Source organism: Oncorhynchus kisutch, linkage group LG19, assembly GCF_002021735.2.
Source record: "Oncorhynchus kisutch isolate 150728-3 linkage group LG19, Okis_V2, whole genome shotgun sequence".
NCBI classification, from domain to species: Eukaryota; Metazoa; Chordata; class Actinopteri; order Salmoniformes; family Salmonidae; genus Oncorhynchus; species Oncorhynchus kisutch.
This window is the reverse complement of record NC_034192.2, coordinates 29,448,320-29,466,905: the sequence shown is the minus strand read 5'-3', so window position 1 is coordinate 29,466,905 and position 18,586 is coordinate 29,448,320. Positions and strand designations below refer to the sequence as shown.

The 18,586-nt window shown below is 41.7% G+C and overlaps 2 protein-coding genes and 1 long non-coding RNA gene across 4 annotated transcripts in view; 2 read left to right on the top strand and 1 right to left on the bottom strand.

Moving 5' to 3' along the window:
• Positions 1-3,451: 3,451 nt before the first annotated feature.
• On the top strand, positions 3,452-7,828 carry hnrnpaba (heterogeneous nuclear ribonucleoprotein A/Ba). 2 transcript variants are annotated; one of them, XM_020452453.2, is made up of 9 exons: positions 3,452-3,582; positions 3,993-4,260; positions 5,097-5,265; positions 5,428-5,586; positions 5,680-5,811; positions 6,055-6,157; positions 6,308-6,478; positions 6,573-6,658; positions 7,105-7,828. In XM_020452453.2, the coding sequence occupies exons 2-8, from the start codon at positions 4,019-4,021 to the stop codon at positions 6,641-6,643; spliced, it is 1,047 nt and encodes a 348-aa protein (XP_020308042.1). In that variant the 5' UTR covers positions 3,452-3,582; positions 3,993-4,018; the 3' UTR covers positions 6,644-6,658; positions 7,105-7,828. The 2 variants fall into 2 exon arrangements, with proteins under 2 accessions (XP_020308042.1, XP_031653528.1); XM_031797668.1 differs by lacking the exon at positions 6,573-6,658 and having other exon boundaries at positions 3,467-3,582.
• The window catches only part of phykpl (5-phosphohydroxy-L-lysine phospho-lyase), a 25,404-nt gene continuing 13,943 nt past the window's right edge, over positions 7,126-18,586 (bottom strand). The window contains exons 13-14 of the transcript XR_002251465.2: positions 9,564-9,694; positions 7,126-9,226 (exon numbers count right to left, since the gene is read on the bottom strand). The gene's annotated coding sequence lies outside the window, so the exon portion shown is untranslated. The remainder of the gene's footprint in view (positions 9,227-9,563; positions 9,695-18,586) is intronic.
• LOC116355004 (uncharacterized) overlaps positions 14,392-18,586 on the top strand; it is a 4,732-nt gene continuing 537 nt past the window's right edge. The window contains exons 1-2 of the long non-coding RNA XR_004204216.1: positions 14,392-15,906; positions 16,050-16,191. This is a non-coding gene — a long non-coding RNA (uncharacterized LOC116355004). The remainder of the gene's footprint in view (positions 15,907-16,049; positions 16,192-18,586) is intronic.

The window sequence follows — 18,586 nt, the reverse complement described above, 5'->3', positions numbered from 1 at the left end:
TTTATATGGCGGTTGGCAACCAACTTGAAGGTGCATTACCACCACCAACTGGACTAGAGACCTCAGTTCATCTTTCAATCACCCACGTGGGTTTATGCTCCTAAAAACCAATGAGGTGGGAGAGGCAGGACTTGCAGCGCGTAAAGTGTCACAAATAGAACCAAGTTCTATTTTAGCGCCTGGCTACGCAGACATGCGCAGGCAGTGTGGGTGCAATGATTGAATAACATGTATGTGTACATTTATTTTTCAATGCTCATGCTCGCAACACGAGCGGTGTGGTCAGCATGTTATGGTTGTGGAAGGCTTATATTTAGCCTAGGTATAATTTTACAAGCCTAGTTTTGTTTATATATATATCATGAATTGCCCATAGATGAAAAAAAAATTGATATGGTTTTTAGGCCAAATCGCCCAGCCCTAATGCCCGTTCCAAGACCTCTCCCGGCTTGTGCCATCAAACCCTTGCAACTCCAGAATGCTGCAGCCCGCATGGTGTTCAACTTTCCCCAAGTTCTCCCATGTCATCCAGTTTCTCTGCACACTCCACTCAGGGACAGATTAAGAAATCATAGACCCTGAGGCTATTTCCCCCTTCCCGTCACACCATCATTTTCTGTAAACAAATCCATGCACCAAGATGCAATTTGAGGCATGGTAAATTTAATTTCAATTTCTAATAAAGCCATAACGTTTGCCATGCGGCATAGGTTACAGTTAAGTAGAGGTGTTTTTTGTGGTTCCACACATGGGATTTTTTTTTTCTCCCACGGCCCGAAAACCCCCCAGCTTTTTAAAAAACGCATGCAATTCTACGTCATTTACATGATAGAAGACATTAGCTGAATATTTTTTTATACCGCACAAATTAACAAAATGAGTGGCTACTCTGACAAACGGCGATCAATCTGGTCTTGAATTCAAACAAACAATAGCCCAGGCCAATGAAATGACACACGGAATGTACTATATTAGGAGGCAATATTTAAACAATAAGGCACAGGGTGGTGTGGTATATGACCAAAATACCACGGCTAAGGGCTGTTCTTATGCATGATGAAACGAGGAGTGCCTGGATACAGCCCTTAGCCATGCTATATTGGCCATATACCACAAACCTTATTGCTATTATAAACTGGTTACCAACATAATTAGAGCAGTAAAAATAAATTTTGGTCATACCTGTGGTATACGGTCTGATATACCACAGCTGTCAGCCAATCAGCATTCAGGGCTCGACACACCCAGTTTATAAATGCATATATATCGTAGGCGATTAACTAAAATTTCCAGTGCCAACTGACTCACCTAATGATGAAGCCATAGGCTACTCACGGTGATGGTCGATGCGCTTGTCATGAGCCTATCTCAAGATGAGGTACTTTGAAAAAGAGTGCTGCTGTTAGCTACAAATTGGGAGTTGTTAATAAAAAGTGTTTGTAATGGTTCTACAGACAGATTACTCTTCTCTTTTCAGCAGTAGGCGCTGACTTTCCAAACTAAGTTTTTCCCGCAATTGTATTTTAAAATCTGCAAAAGGCAAACCTAGAGCCACAAACAACCATAGAAATATAATCCATAGATGGCAGTTCCCATTCAAGTCAGGACTGGCATCCATTGCTAGTGCACCCATGAGTTTAACAGTCAAATTGCCAGGGTAAGAGGTTACAAAACCCTTCTATGGATTATATGTCTATAGCCACAATGCATCAGACTGTAGCCTATATTTGTCACGCTTGCCCAAACTGCAGCCTTCCCTGTAGGCATACCGGTAATTGCCACAAGGGATACAATGTATATGTTATGATGTGGAGCGTATTTTCCTGGCATGGTTTGGTGAATCTATGTCAAATTGCATTGAAGCTGTTCTGGCAGCTCGTGGCACAACACCCTTTTAAAGACACTTTATGTTGGTGTTTCCTTAATTTTGGCAGATGCCTGTATGTGCTTGTGATAAAACTTAATCCACAGTTATTTTTGATGAACTATTGATCCTCTATGGCAAAATTATGCTCTCTGGTGTATTTTGAACATTGAGGGCGGGCTCCTGTGGTTGGATAAAAAGTCATTTAGATAAGTATTTTTTTGCCTCTTGGGCACACTACAGGTGTGGGCCCAGCCCCTGACTCACACAATTGACCAGTCACATTTATCTATCATGCAGTTTTTGTTTTTATTAATCAGTTACCCAATCAAGGCAGGGGCCCCCAATTAACCATGTGGTCCCCCTACCACCTTTTCTCCCCCCATCTGATGATTGGCAGCGCGGCAGCAGACTGTCTATACTCATCGAGAGCAGACACCTGAGTCTTCCTGTGGTTGGCAGTTGCAGTGAAAATATATCAAATATACACTACATTAAACAGTGTATAATATATTCAGAATGGCGCCGGAGGAGATGGTTGCCGTTTTATGGTCTCCTAACCAATTGTGTAATTGTGTTTTTTTTGTTGCTTTATTTATTTGCTTTATTTTGTGCATAATGTTTTTGGCACCCGTCTCTTATAACCGAAAAGAGCTTATACTCACCTCGTACTGGATGAAGATTTTTTCTTTAACGAGTTGGACACAAAGGATTTACTTCAGACACCCAACAAGGCCCTAAAAATGGTCAGACTCCAGCCACCCTAGTCATAGAATGTTCTCTCTGCTACCGCACGGGCAAGTGGTACCGGAGCTTCAAGTCTAGATCCAAAAGGCTTAACAGCTTCTACCCCCAAGCCATAAGACTCCTGAAAAGCTAATCAAATGGCTACCCAGACTATTTGTTTTGCCGTCCACCCCACCCCGACATTGACTCTGTGCCGGTACCCCCTGTACAGTCTCACTATTGTTATTTTACAGCTGCTCTTTAATCATTTTTACTTACTTATTTTTCTTAGCTGCATTGTTGGTTAGGGGCTTATAAGTAAGCATTTCACTGTAAGGTCTACACCTGTTGTATTCGGCACATGTGACAAATACAATTTGATTTGATATACTGTATATATACTTATTTGTTTTTGCTGCCTCTTGGGCCCCCCACGGCATGGGCCAATGGACTTCAGCCCCAGTAAGCCCCTGCATTATTCTGGCCCTGACTCCACTGGCATCCAGTCCAAGCTTGCATCCACTACAAGACCATGGTACTTGCCTATGGAGCAGCGAGAGGAACTGCCCCTCCCTACTTTCAGGCTATGCTCAAACCCAACACCTCAACCCGAGCACTCCGTTCTGCCACCTCTGGTCTCTTGGCCACAGCTCCCCCTCCCCCCCTCATCTTTTTTGATTGTTTTGTAGTTTGCAGACTGGTTTCTTCAAGAATGTACCTAAAATAATAAAATGTACTGCAAGTTCTTACGTATAGTGGGCGTGTACACTGAATCGGGGTACATAATTGGCCATGGCCATGATAGACAGCTTTGGGGATCAAATCAGAGGCCCCTAAATGAAAGGTCGTTTTTTGTTTAACGGGTACTATAAAACCAACCACGAGTTGGCGTTGTATGGGAGAATCCATCTTGGAGAGTATTTTCTGATTGTGTGATCACTAAGAGGCTTTAGGGGATTATTTTCCATCTATTCATCTTATTTTGTATTTGTGTAAGTACCATAAGAATAACTATTTTCGTTATTTCGGTGTTAGGCATAAATGTGGCTGTAATATCTGAGTAGTAAAACAGCTCGCATGGCCTTCGCATTACGTAACGGAGTGGTGTGGTTCATGCTAACGGTTTATCCGCGCGACACAGTTACATTGACGATATTTGGTTGTTACATTCAGTCCGTGCAAAAAAATATATTTTGTTGTACCCTCATTCGATGAGTCGATTGCCATGTCTCGCTGTCATTCCGGGAACATTGTCTCCCATACATTTACAAAAAAACAATGTTGCCAGCCAAAATGGTGGGGGAGTGTAATTCACTGGCATAGCATAAATGGCGAAGCATGTACGGCGTGTGGGTTACATAACTGTACAGGTCCTTTGGTAACAATGTTTCATTTTGTGCAGGAAAAGGGGAACCTAACAATTACAAAATGTCTGACACCGAGCAACAGTTTATGGAAACATCAGAAAACGGCCACGAAGGCGAGGATGATTTTAACAGTGCAAAGACAGCCGATGAAGCGGAAGAGACCGAAACCTTGAATAAAGGCGAGGAAGAGACCGAAGCCTGCATAGAAGACGAGGCGGCAGTAGAGGGAGAAGATTCGCAAAATGGTGCCACTGAAGGCGAAGGCGGACAGATCAACGCCAGCAAAGGCGAGGAGGATGCAGGGTGAGTACAGAAATGTTTTCGATCTCGGCAGAGTGTTAATGGATTGTATCGCTCCTTTGTTCGGTCTGGCTTTGTTGGCGCCATGTGGGGAGCGAGGGGGGGCGCCACTTCCAGCAGCGATTAAATGTAACACAATCGCCGGAGAGGGAGTATCTTTTTGCAGGGCTAGGTTGTGTATTCTGTTTAGGGCACACACCGGACTTTCTGGTCAGATATTTGGGGTTTGATGTCGTTTTGGCCATACAGTAGTAGTAGGCCCAGCCGATCTTCAACAATAATGGCCACTGATTTGTGGAGTACTAGATTCGGCCGCGGGGACCATTTTTGTTTTTCGGAGCGGTTGGCAAGGGGGCCAGAACGTAATTACAAATTTATGGACTGCAAAAAGGTCAACAAATAAATATATTGTAACGACCCTAGGTTTTTAAGCGCGGAAATCGACTCTGCCGCACGAGCATGCTTTTGCGGCACAGTCGATAGCGCGCCGGACCTCGGGCTACTGTTTCATTACAATATATGTGTTGTTGACTAAAACATAATTTCAAACCTTGATTATATTTCTATACGATTATATTTGGGAACAGATGTCTTACATCACTTGAAGCTGGTCTCCTTGTTTTAGTCGTATGTCCTAACAATGGAAAATTCACCCACCCAACAAAAAAGATATGAACATTTTCTCTCAGAATTTGGGGGGACAAATAAAACTAACCACAGGCCAGATTCGTCCCACTGGCTGCCAGTTGGGGAACCCTATACTATCGTTCCCCAACACTTTTAGAGCGGTTGTTACCTAACCATCATATTTAGTCAGTTATCCTTTTTTTCTTTGCTAGGAAAATGTTTGTTGGAGGACTTAGCTGGGACACAAGTAAGAAAGATCTTAAAGATTATTTCTCTAAATTCGGTGAAGTGACGGACTGCACCATAAAGATGGACCAGCAGACAGGCCGGTCAAGAGGCTTTGGCTTTATTCTATTCAAAGAAGCAGTCAGTGTAGACAAGGTAAGAGAACATGTTTTTGGGGTTTGTTACTTTTATCTAAGAACTGTAATGCATATTGAATGTCAGTGTTCCCATGTGGAATATTACAACTTGGCAACATCCCTGCAGTCCTACAACTATTTGCCATTCATTCTCTGGCTGCTTTTTTTCCTTTTTGTCTAGGTTTTGGAACAGAAGGAACACCGACTTGACGGACGACAGATCGACCCCAAGAAGGCCATGGCTATGAAGAAGGAGCCCGTAAAGAAAATCTTTGTTGGTGGCCTCAACCCAGACACAGACAAGGAAGTTATCCAGGAGTACTTTGGAACCTTTGGCGAGGTACAGTATCAACATCTATCTCTGGGGGTAACACTGACTTAGTGGTAAGGTGGTGTTTTAACAGTAATTGTTTTATTTTCCTTTGACCTGCAGATAGAGACAATCGAGCTTCCACAGGACCCAAAGACGGAGAAGAGAAGGGGGTTCGTGTTCATCACGTATAAGGATGAAACTCCTGTCAAAAAAGTGCTAGAAAAGAAATTCCATAACGTCAGTGGAAGCAAGGTAACAATTGTAATGCAGTCAATGCATTGAAGGGTTGTGTGTGTGTGCACGGTCTCTTTTTGTACGTATGATTGCAGAGTTGTGATTTCCTCCTTTCAATTTAAGCTTTAGTTTTCTGTATATAACAAATTCTGTGGTTTCTTCAGGTAACATGTAACCCTCACATTGAAGATCCATGCAGTGGGTGTGGCAAAGGTTTTTCCCATGTCAACCTTAAGTCTTCATGTTACTGATCTGTTCCAGTGTGAGATTAAAATAGCACAGCCCAAAGAGGTGTACCAGCAGCAGCAATATGGCGGCCGTGGCGGTGGAGGTGGAGGTGGTGGAAGAGGCAGGGGCCGTGGAGGTGAGTATCTACACAAAACACCTTGTGTGGATTTAACCTGGCGAACCGGGTTCTAAAATAGGCTCCTCTCACCCCAGTCCCAAGATCAAAGTGGTTGCTTATATAACTCTGCTCTATGTGCTTCTAATCACTGTAATGTAATCTTCTCAGGTCAGAGCCAGAATTGGAACCAAGGTGGTGGATACAACAACTACTGGAACCAGGGCTATGGGAACCAGGGCTACGGCTACGGTGGACAGCAAGGCTACGGCGGATATGGAGGCTATGGCAACTACGACTACTCCGCTGGATACTATGGCTATGGGGGTGGCTACGACTACAGTAAGCGATAACCACCCAAAAACGCAAATGTGAGAAACTTTGTTGGTCCTTGTCGTACGGAAGACACTCAGTCCCTTTCTTTCTTGTCCTCCAGACCAGGGCAATGCAGGCTATGGGAAAACTCCAAGACGTGGAGGCCACCAGAGTAGCTACAAGCCATACTGATCACATGTAGTGCAGGTATGCATTTTTGCATCATCTATGGTGATATGACAATCTAGCTGTAACCATTTGTGCCCTTTGACTCCAAAATTTCTCCCATCTAGTCTGATCCCATTCAAACGTTTGTTAACGGGGGGAAGTGGGTGGGGAGGGTCTGCAATTCATTAATAATGGTCTCATTCCATGTGCCAACCATTTTAAGATGCATCCCTACAAACACTACTTGATCAATAAGGGTTGAGGTGGTGGTTGACCCAGTATAAGCATTAGGGCCTTTGCGATGGGGTGCTAGGTATGGCAGCTAGGTGTCATGTCCCCTTTGACGTTCTCCCCACTCCGAGTGTTCATTTTTAATAGAAGTATACAACTGTTAAGTCATTCATAAACATCATGGTGTCCATGTGTAATACAAAATGCCATTTGGTTATGCTCAGTAACTGTAAGCACCATGTTTCTCTCTTAAGGTCTTAAGTAAATCAGAAAAAAGAAACCCATGGTCCGGCCACAGCGAACATGGGCTTTGGCTTTTCCTTTGGAGTTGGCAGAAATTTGGACTCATGCTCCATATGTACAGATCAAGTGAGGAACTGGGGAAGCAAATGTCACTTTTCCACCTTTTTATTTTTTATTTTATATGGTTTTGTCCATTTACATTTCCAGAGATGGAAGTGTTATTTTTACTGTACTTTTTGGTACCTTTTTTGAATCTAATGTATTGTGTGGTTGTATTTTACATGTCTACTGGATTTGCCAACAAACCGGAGCAGAGCTTTCAGAAGCTTTTGAAATAAAACAATTACCTTTTTTTGTTATTTCTAGGATTAGTAAAACATTTTCCCGTGCTGAGTGTTTGACGCGAGTTGCATGGCTTCAGATGTGGGGTGAGGTGAAATAAGAGATTTAAAAACTAATCAAAGGTTTCATTGTAAGCTTGTCTAGTGAATGCTTGCATTTGGCTAGTAGACGAGGACAACCAGCATTCGTTTTTTTGGCTTTTAATGAGGTCCCCCCCATCTTCTCTGTAATTTTTTAAAAAGTGGCTTTACTAGTGTTACATACGATACAGTACAACTGAGCGCAAGCCTGTTAATGTAAGTAGAGGGCCTTCCCTTTCTCTCTGGAAACTCATTCCTCTAGTGTCTTGGGCAAATTGGTAGAAATAAACTTTTGGTTTATATTACACGTGGATCCTTTTGTTATCATTTATAAACCCTCCCCCTAATGCTGTTTTGGTTACTGTTAACTGCTTTGTACTGTTAAATGGATTACTTGTCCTGTCTTGGGTAAGGTTAAAATCGTGCCATACAGATGGATGCCTCTCTGGGATGCGGTGGCAGATACTTTGCTGGCAGAGGGATAACTGGCTCAGTCAATGGGTTGAAAGCTGTGCTACGTAGCCTCCGCGTCATTTTACTTTTCCGAGCTAGCTGATCTTACCCCACTGGATCTGACGTTGAACTACAGTATTTGGTATGTTTTTATAAGTGGATAAGTCAAGGTAATAACTGTAGTCCTCTGGTAAGTGCACGCCCACCCCCATACATCGTCTGTCATCTATACAGTCATGTGTACAAAGTCACTGTTGCCATGCAATGTTGCAGTTATCAAGATCAGCTGGAAGTGACCTCATCAGTCTGCCTGGGCCGGTGTCCATTTCTTGTCAAGTAGGCTGTTTTACACAGGCAGCCCAATTCTGATTATTTTCCCACTAATTAATTGGTCAAAAGACCAGTCCCAGATTGTTTCACAGAGCTGATCTGATGGGTGAAAACACTAATTTAGTGGGGAAGTAAGATATCAGAATTGAACTGCCTGTGTAAATGCAGCTTAACATACACTTTTCTACTGTATCAGTAGACCTTTGTGACCACTTCTTGATCCAGTAGTTGCTATGTGATTATCTATTTCCACAGGGAAGTATAAATGTGAGGATCACGATTAAGTGTTTTATAGTAGAAATGTATTGCCTTTCTGTTGCATATGTCACTGCTTCTCTTATGTCCCTCATGCAGAATCAAAAGCAGTCACTAATTCCACTTCATGAATTGTCACAAAACATTCTTGTGTTGGTAGATCTAGTAGTGTAATCTTAATGTCTTAACAATTTGACTTTTTATCCTTAATTGTGGTATGGATCCTTGAGATTGGCTGTGTTGAATAAGTCTGCGTCATTCCCTTTATTTTCCACCATGAGGACTGCAGTTTGTATGAAAAGCAAAATACCCAAGTTCTGGGACCATATCCACAAAGAACCTCAAAGTAGGAATGCTGATATAGGATAAGTTTAGCCTTTTTAGATCATAAATACCATTTCTATGGACAGATCCAAGATGAGCACTTCTACTTTGAGATGATTTGTAGATACGGGCCCCGGTGCTCTGCCCTATGAAATCCAATGTCTGAGAAATGCACTTTTAACGGTTAGTGAAATCTCCTGGAGGAGCACATCACACTATCAACAACACTACCTCTGACTCCTTCTGATTGTGACCAATTCTTACTGTCTGATGCAATTAAATCTTTCTACAGGTTTATACAAACCTTAGAAATCTCCACTGTCCAGTTTTTGATGACTGCGCTCCATGTCTGAAAAGGAAAAGTAGAATTGTCAACCGGTCCCTACACACCTGCTTAGGTGGTGTGTAGTATGGATCCTTCAAGACTGTTGTGTAAGTGCCATTGGCCTGGTTCAGAAATGGTCCCCCAACACTTCTGTGTCGGCAGATATAAGGAATCAGGTCAGTGTAAGCTCTCTGAAATTTAAGTTCTGCAAACACTGCAGTTGTGGAGGCTAAGTCGACTTGGGTTTAAATGTTTTGTTGATACTGGGTATTCTGTCTCCTTAAGTATAATAAATGTATACTATAGAACTGTGTAAATGTATTGTAATAAGTCAGGGCTATAGGGTAAGTGTTCCAAAAACCTGTGAGAATGTGGTGTATCCTGTCTGCCACCAAGTCTGCATCCTCCATACTGAAGCACATGGGAGGTTTAAACTTGACAATGTTCTCCCAGGGGCCGTCTGTACTGACACAGATATACTCCTCTTTCAGTCTGGAATGAGAGATGAAACCAAAGGATATTTCTGCTTAAAGGTTCTCTTCTAAAAAATAATGCAAAGATTTATACCAAAATAAGAATAGTGTTAACTCTTCACTGAATTGTGACTGCAGCAAACACTGACACTGATATGTTTGCAAAGTTGTTGCTTCCTAAGGCCTTGTCGCAGTAAATTACCAGTCTGACTACTCATCTGAAAACATCACCCTGCAGCTGGAAGACCCAGAAATGGCTCCCCACACGCCCAAAACCTGTTTGCACCTTATCTGCCACAAACACTCCCCCTGCAGAGGGCCCATATCAGAAATATCAACACTCACTGTCGCATGTCAACGATAAAAGCAATAGCTTTTACGATCACAATGGCCTCAATCTTCACTTAAATGAGGTTCTGGCTCTTTATCCTTCACCGATAAGAAAATGGTAAAGTATAATAGTGCACTAATATTGTATGCTCAGAGGCAGTATCTACTCTGCTACTTTAGTTGAGTACCCCTTGGGCAAGAGTTTTGGCCTCCAGCACTGGGTGACAACTCAGCAAAAAATATATATATTTAGAGAAAAAATCTACTGAGACATGCATGTGAAAAGGAAGCGGAACAGTAGTTTTTGTGTGATGTGAGAAACCTTACTGGTCAAGCGCAATGTCTTCATGTTTGGTGTACTGGTGGGCAAGTGTAGTGCCATATCATTGGCCTCTGAACTGTTGGAGACATATTACATTATTCTTAAGCGAATGTCATTGGGGCTGTGCTTCAGGAGGAAGTCATAGGTTGTAGGACATGGTGTCTTACCCTGAGTTGACAAAATAGAAAACAGCTTGTCGGGCAGAGTGGCAGCGAGGTCGGCGGCATACTGAATGATATTGTCATGAAGGAAGTGCAAATTGACATTCAGAAGCTCCATCTGCGTTGTGGCTGCTTGTGTGATGCTGGGATGACAGTGACCCACTAGGTGCAACAACAATCCAACGTTGTCAAAGTTTCATTACATACACTTACCACTAGGATGTACTATCATGTCGATTATGTTGTATTACTAATGTTCAAAGGGCTTTGAACTGTGTCATTTTGCTCTCTCAAAATATTATTTGAATACAACATATTAATGAAACCATGCACGAGCTGCACAGTGACGTGAGCCTACCAGATGGGCTAAATACATTTTATGCTCGTTTTGAGGCAAGCAACACTGAAGCGTGCATGAGAACCCCAGCAGCTCCAGACGACTGTGAACACACTCCGTAGCTGATGTAAGATCTTTACAGGTCAACATTGACAAGTCCACGGGGCCAGACGTATTACCAGGACAGGTAACCAGAGCACGTGCGGACCAACTGGCAAGTGTCTTCACTGACATTTTCAATCTCCCTGACCAAGTATGTAATATATTTTCAAGCAGACCACCATCGTCCCTGTGCCCAAGAACGCCAAGGTACCCTGCCTAAATGACTACCGCCCCGTAGAATTCACATCTGTACCCATTAAGTGCTTTGAAAGGCTGGTCATGGCTCACATCCACACCATCATCCCGGAAACCCTAGATCCACTCCAATTCGCATACTGCCCCTACAGATCCACAGATGACAAAATCTCTATTTCACTCCAAACTGCTCTTTCCCACTGGGACAAAGGGAACACCTATGTGAGAATGCTGTTCATGCTCATCACTAAGCTAAGGACCCTGGGACTAAACACCTCCCTCTGCAACTGGATCCTGGACTGCCTGATGGGCCGTCTCCAGGTTGTGTGGGTAGGTAACACATCCGCCTCGCTGATCCTCAATACGGTGGTCCCTCAGGGGTGGTGCTTTATACCTGTACTCCCTGTTCACCCACTGCTGCGTGGCCAAGCATGACTCCAACACCATCATTAATTTTGCTGATGACACAATGGTGGTAAGCATGATCACCGACAAGGATGAGAGCCTACAAGAAGGTCAGAGACCTGGCAGTGTGGTGCCAGGACAACAACCTCTCCCTCAACATGAGAAAGACAAAGGAGCTAATCATGGACTACAGAAAAAGGAGGACCGAACATACCCCCATTCACATCGACGTGGGTTGTGAGCTTCAAGTTCCTTGGTGTCCACATCACCAGCAAACTATCATGGTCCAAACACACCAACACAAGTTGTGAAGAGGGTACAGCTGCACCATCGAGAGCATCCTGACCGGTTGTATCACCGCCTGGTATTGCAACTGCTCAGCATCTGACTGGAAGATGCTACAGAGGGTAGTGCGTATGGCCCAGTACATCACTGGGGCCAAGCTTCCCGTCATCCAGGACCACTGACACCGCCTAGTATAAAGGAAGGCCCATAAAATTGTCAAACTCCAGCCACCCAAGTCATAGCCTGTTCTTTCTGCTACCGCATGGCAATCGGTACCTGAGAGCCACGTCTTAGCATGAGGTTGTAAGTAACAACCTCATTTCCCAGGACATATATTACAGTGAACGAATACCATGCTATTGTTTGAGGAGAGTGCACAGTTATGAACCTAAAGTTATTAATAAACAAATTAGGCACATTTGGGCAATCTAGATACAGAAATGCAATGGGTCTTTGGATCAGTCTAAAACTTTTCACATACACTGCTGCCACCTAGTGGCCAAAATCTAAATTTCACCTGGGCTGGAATAATACATTATGGCATTTTCTCTTGTATTTCAAAGATGGTATTTTCTTTTACCAGATCTAAAGTGTTATATTCTCCTACATTCATTTCACATTTCCACAAACTTCAGTGTTTCCTTTCAAATAGTATCAAGAATATGCATATCCTTGCTTCAATCCCTAAGCTACAGGCAGTTAGATTTGGATATTGTTATTTTAGGCAAAAATTGAAAAGGGTGGATCCTTAAGAGGGTTAACAACTTCTACCCCCAAGCCATAAAACTGCGGAACAATTAAGCAAATGGCTACAGACTTTTTTTTGTACACTACTGCTACTCGCTGTTTATTTTTGCATTGTCACTTTACCCCTACCTACAGTTGAAGTCGGAAGTTGACATACACCTTAGCCAAATACATTTAAACTCAGTTTTTCACAATTCCTGACATTTAATCCTAGTAAAAGTTCCCTGTTTTAGGGTAGTTAGGATCACCACTTTATTTTAAGAATGTGAGATGTCAGAATAATAGTAGTGAGAATTATTTAAGCTTTTAATTCTTTCATCACATTCCCAGTGGGTCAGTTTACATACACTCAATTAGTATTTGGTAGCATTGCCTTTATTTAAAAAATACTTGGATCAAACCCTTACACAAGCTTCCCACAATAATTTGGGTGAATTTTGGCCCATTCCTCCTGACAGAGCTGGTGTAACTGAGTCAGGTTTGTCGGCCTCCTTGCTCGCACACGCTTTTTCAGTTCTGCCCACAAATTTTCTATAGGATTGTGGTCAGGGCTTTGTGATGGCCACTCCAATACCTTGACTTTGTTGTCCATAAGCCATTTTGGCACAACTTTGGAACTATGCTTGGGGTCATTGTCCATTTGGAAGACCCATTTGTGACCAAGCTTTAACTTCCTGACTGATGTCTTGAGATATTGCTTCAATATATCCACACAATTTCCTCCCACATGATGCCATCTATTTTGAAGTGCACCAGGCCCTCCTGCAGCAAAGCACCCCCACAACATGATGCTGCCACCCCCGTGCTTCATGGTTGGGATGGTTTTCTTCGGCTTGCAAGCCTTCACATTTCATCACACCAGAGGACATTTCTCCAAAAGGTACGATCTTTGTCCCCATGTGCAGTTGCAAACCATAGTCTGGCTTTTTTATGGCGGTTTTAGAGCAGTGGCTTCTTGCTTGCTGAGCGGCCTTTCAGGTTATGTTGATGTAGGACTCATTTTACTGTGGAGATAGATACTTTTGTACCCGTTTCCTCCAGAATCTTCAATCCTTTGCTGCTACTCTGTGATTGATTTGCACTTTTCACACCAAAGTACGTTCATCTATAGGAGACAGAACGCATCTCCTTCCTGAGCAGTATGACTGCTGCGTGGTCCCATGGTGTTTACACTTGCGTACTATTGTTTGTACAGATGAACATGGTACCTTCAGGCATTTGGAAATTGCTCCCAAGGATGAACCAGACTTATGGAGGTCTACAAAAAAAAATCTTAGGTCTGGGCTGATTTTCTTTTGATTTTCCCATGATGTCAAGCAAATAGGCACTGAGTTTGAAGGTAGGCCTTGAAATACATGCACAGGTACACCTCCCAATTGACTCAAATTATGTCAATTAGCCTATCAGAAGCTTCTAAAGCCATGACACCATTTTCTGGAAGCTGTTTAAAGGCACAATCAACTTAGTGTATGTACACTTCTGACCCACTGGAATTGTGAGTGAAATAATCTGTCTGTAAACAATTGTTGGAAAAATGACTTGTGTCATGCACAAAGTAGATGTCCTAACCGACTTGCCAAAACTATAGTTTGACATTTGTACAGTGGTTGAACAATGAGTTTTAATGACTCCAACCTAAGTTTATGTAAACTTCCAACTTCAACTGTACATGCAGGCTGGTAGAATCATATTACTCTCGGCTCCGGGTAATGGTACCCGGGCCGAGTCTACTTAAATTTATCCGGCCCGATTCACTTTTTCAGGAGAAAGGCCATTTGAGGCTTTTATTCGGCAGGTGTTGAAATACCAAGGGGGGGGTTTATTTCACCCCAAAGTCATGGAATTTGCTTGGTCATTAAAAGTTCAAATTGGTGATAGTCTCTGCGATCCTATAGCTATCAGAGATGATCCCTAATTTTAGAGAATATCCGATGCTATAAATGCTTTTGGTTTTAATACAGGCTATGGCAGTGTTTTTCGTAGTTACAGTCCACCAAATTGAAAAGTATATTAACTTCCATAATATTTGTTCTAGGCAATAAACATACAGGATACCCATACAAAAATGCAGTAAAATGGCAGTACCATGAAATAATGGTTGTTTAATTAATTATATCTGGTAGCTTGCTGTATGTGTTGGCTTCTAATGGTCATTTTTCATTTGTGTTTGCTAATTGCACTGTTTATTGTGCTGCACATTTTCTTCTGTTCCACTGAATTCTGTTTTGGAAGTTTTATGACTATTTATTTAAGAAATAACACAAGCATGTCTTTTATTTCAATATTTCATTTATTTCATGCTTCAATCCACTAGGGTTTTCAAAACCCTATTTTTATCGCATTTATTTCCATACATAATTTGTCAATGTATTGCACCTGAATTTGACCCTGAAAATATTACTATTATATTTTCCCTTAGCTTTTAAGCAATTAACAGAATCCGTGCAGTCATTTAATTTTCATTTCTGTAGCTAAATATGGAGGTAACCATACTAGTTCTAGCTAAAAAAAAAAGATCTCTGCATGCAGCCTGCTTGCTCGAGCACATTGGTCAACAGCAACAGTTTTTCCAAATGTACACAACTTCTAAAAGTGGTAGTCCCTGTTCTCCTGAATTCTTGTTTTACTTTAGTAAGTAAAGCGGCAGTTTGTTGGGGAGACGAAAGTCAAGGTAAGATTAGCTAGCTAACTAACTAATTCAGCTGGCTAATGCTAGCTCTCTGGCTAATCCACTATGGACATGGTACATTTGAAGTTCTACCTGTTGAAGCTAGCTAGATATTCAAATAATATCTGTTGAGTTAATGATTGTAAAGGGGTGTGTGTATATTCTCTGCAGGTGTGTGAGAGAGGAGATGATCACAACTTTAGAAAACATTCATGTCAACGTAGTCATGCTAGCTATGTGTGTGTGTGTTCAGTGTGAGAGAGATGATTGTGATCATAATCTATAGAAAATATCATGTCAACATTGTGTCATGCTAGCTGTGAGTGTGTGTGTGTGTGTGTGTGTGTGTGTGTGTGTGTGTGTGTGAGAGAGAGTGTACATGAATACACATAGGAAACATTGTGTGTGAGACAGTAAGGTAGCCTACTGTAAAATTCTTGAAATGTGTACCTCCCCACACTGGATGTAAAGATTTTTCTTGATTAATCAGAGATCTTTTGTATTTGACAATAGGATACATTTAGCCTATCCCTGCTCCCCCTCAACACTCATTCTAACGTTACACCTCTCAACTGCCCTTTTCAATTCTTTCTCTTTTTTTTTTGCAGGAATCTTCTAGCTTGGATGGAGGAAACAAAGGGAGGAGTACAGAATGTATCTAGCCTGCTGACTAAGAAATGTAAATAGACAGAAAGCAAAACAGGCCATCTATATCTCTTCATCTGTCTGCCTCACTGCCAGGTTACATAGTCAATGTACTTGCTAGGCTAACTTAGTTAAGATCTTAGGTAATGGTGACTCATGATTCATCTGTCTTTACAGTTCCTGAAACATGTCAATGACCTGATGCATGGCCTCTACAGCAGTGCTTCGGCACCCACTCAGTTACCAGTGACCTATTTTGGCACATCCCAGTGAAAGGAGAGAGCAGAAGCACCCTTCCTTAAATCTATAGTCATTGACAGTAAGTTGTTGCCAAAATGTTATTTTCTCTTCTGTTTGATACTTTTTTCCCCATATGCATCACGTCTCAGACTGGATTCCCCAAGAGACATGCTATTCAGCTTCCCATGATTGCCTGATCGTACACACAAAAAAAAGAAGTGGTATCTAGAACCTAAAATGGTTCATCAGCTGTTCCAATAGGAAAACCCTTTTGAATAATCTTTTTTGGTTCCAGGTTCCATTTAAAACCCTTTCCACAGAGGGTTCTACATGGAACTCAAAATAGTTCTACCTCAAACCAAAAATGGTTATCGTATGGGTGCATTAGAAGTGTAGTGTAAGGAAATCCAAGTGAAATAGCACTGCTTCTAATAATAGAAGTTAGTAAAGTAAACCAAATCCTATTTTATCTCGCAAAACTCTCGTCCTAATTGGTGAGTCATGTAAAGTTTCCCCCATTTCTCTCTTGCTCATTCTCTGTTGCTCACTCAAACTCACACATGTGCACAGTTACAGAGAAGAGGAAGATATTTGCCAATTACACCCGTTTCTAACAATGTTTGTTGCAGTTATGATATAATATTTTTGTCTCTTTATTGCCTGTTTACGCATACTTTAATGGTAGCATTTAGCTTTCTATTTTTAAGACTGCCAAGCTGTCTTCAATGTGGGGGAACCTCTGTACGGGACAATGTCCTCAGTATTATGGAGCAGTGTGTTTATAAAAAGTTTGAATATAACATGTATTAGGATTAAACAAAACTTTACCATTTAGAGATTAGTTAAACATTTATCTAACTGTTTAATTTTGATATCCCCTTTCTTAGAATGTTTCCGATTGATGACCAATGAATTAATGTTCCACTTCAATATGAAGGGACAGAGGAGCAAACATACCATTGCTACCACTTTTAGTAGATTCTGACTGTTAAAGATATTTTACTGTGTTTTACATTTTAGTTATTTTACAGACTCTCTTATCTAGAGTGACTTAGTTAGTGCATTCATCCTAAGATAGCTAAGTGGGACAACTACATCAGACATAAAAAGTCAAATGTTTATCAAAGTAGCTAGCAGTTGAGTCAGAGCTAGAGGAGGGAGGGGTCAAGTGCTGGTTCAGTTGTTTAAAAAAAAAAAATTGGGGGAGGAGGGGTCTGAGGTGAGGAGGTTTATTTAAGATACTGTTTAAAGAGGTAGGGTTTCAGATGTCTTGGGAAGATTGAGTGTAATCATGGAGGCTTCCCCCAAAAATCTACTGGGAAAAAAACGTCCAAAATAATGTATCTTTCATCTCTCAGTGTTTCATAAATGTCCTTTTAATTCGCAAGAGGCTGACTGTATCTCACCGGCAAAAGCATCCGTGCGAACGAAACAGTGCCCCTCTGTCTCAGTATGTGTAGCAAATCTATCTGATGCTGTCTGGTCAGAAAGAGTATGACATTGTTGCAGCCCGTAGCATTGAATGCAAAAGAAGCCAGGAAGCATTTGGCCCCCATTTGATTAAAAAAAAAATTAAATAGCCAATCAGTTGAGCTAAACTGAGTAAGCTCAGCTGTGAATGGTCCTGGCTCACCAAAAAAGGTGTAAAGAGAAGCCAGTCTGGATTTGGCTTCAGACCATTCACATCACAAGCCATACGTCAACATTGTGTTGTCTTCATGGCTAAATTTTCTAAATTAGCCATGGATGGAGATAGGGATTTGGACTTCTGCTTTGACTTAATTCTCCGTACTGGCCAATGATTATAACGGATCCAACCATAAATTCATACATTGTGTCCCTGTCCTGAGAGGATGGAAGTTAAACATGTAGCTATAAGTAGAATGCTAATGTTAACTAGCTGGCCTGGCGTATCATTGCCTATGAAAGGAAGTTAAGCTAGCAAGCAAGTATTTTAACCAGGTAACCTAGGATTCAAAAAAACTAAAAGCGTGTACTGTACGACAGTCATAGACTGTTTAGGCAACATGAAAGAGGATGGCATTGGCGTTTCTCTATAAGTAGGTTGAATCAATGTTTTTTTTCTTTCTATTTACAAGCATGCAAATACGCACATACACACAGAGAAATCAGAACCATGGACAACCACATCATATTTAGCTTACGTTGATTGGACTAAATCGTCACTGTATTAGACTAAGCATAGGTGATTTAGATGTTGAAATGGTTCTGGAATACTGGAGGCAGCTCCTGTTTTCTTTGTGACTTGGGGTAACTCTCCATGGTTCTAAATCAAGTTTAGTAGTCTGAAACTGTAGGACACTTTTTTTTACGTTGCTTGACCATGCTGTAGGTCATGTAACTGTTTGTTACATGCATTATGTTTTGTGGACTTTACCGGAAGGATGTTGCTCTCTGGCTTTGTAGTGAAACAACATGTGGTTGAATTTATTCTGCCAATGTGTCTTCTTATT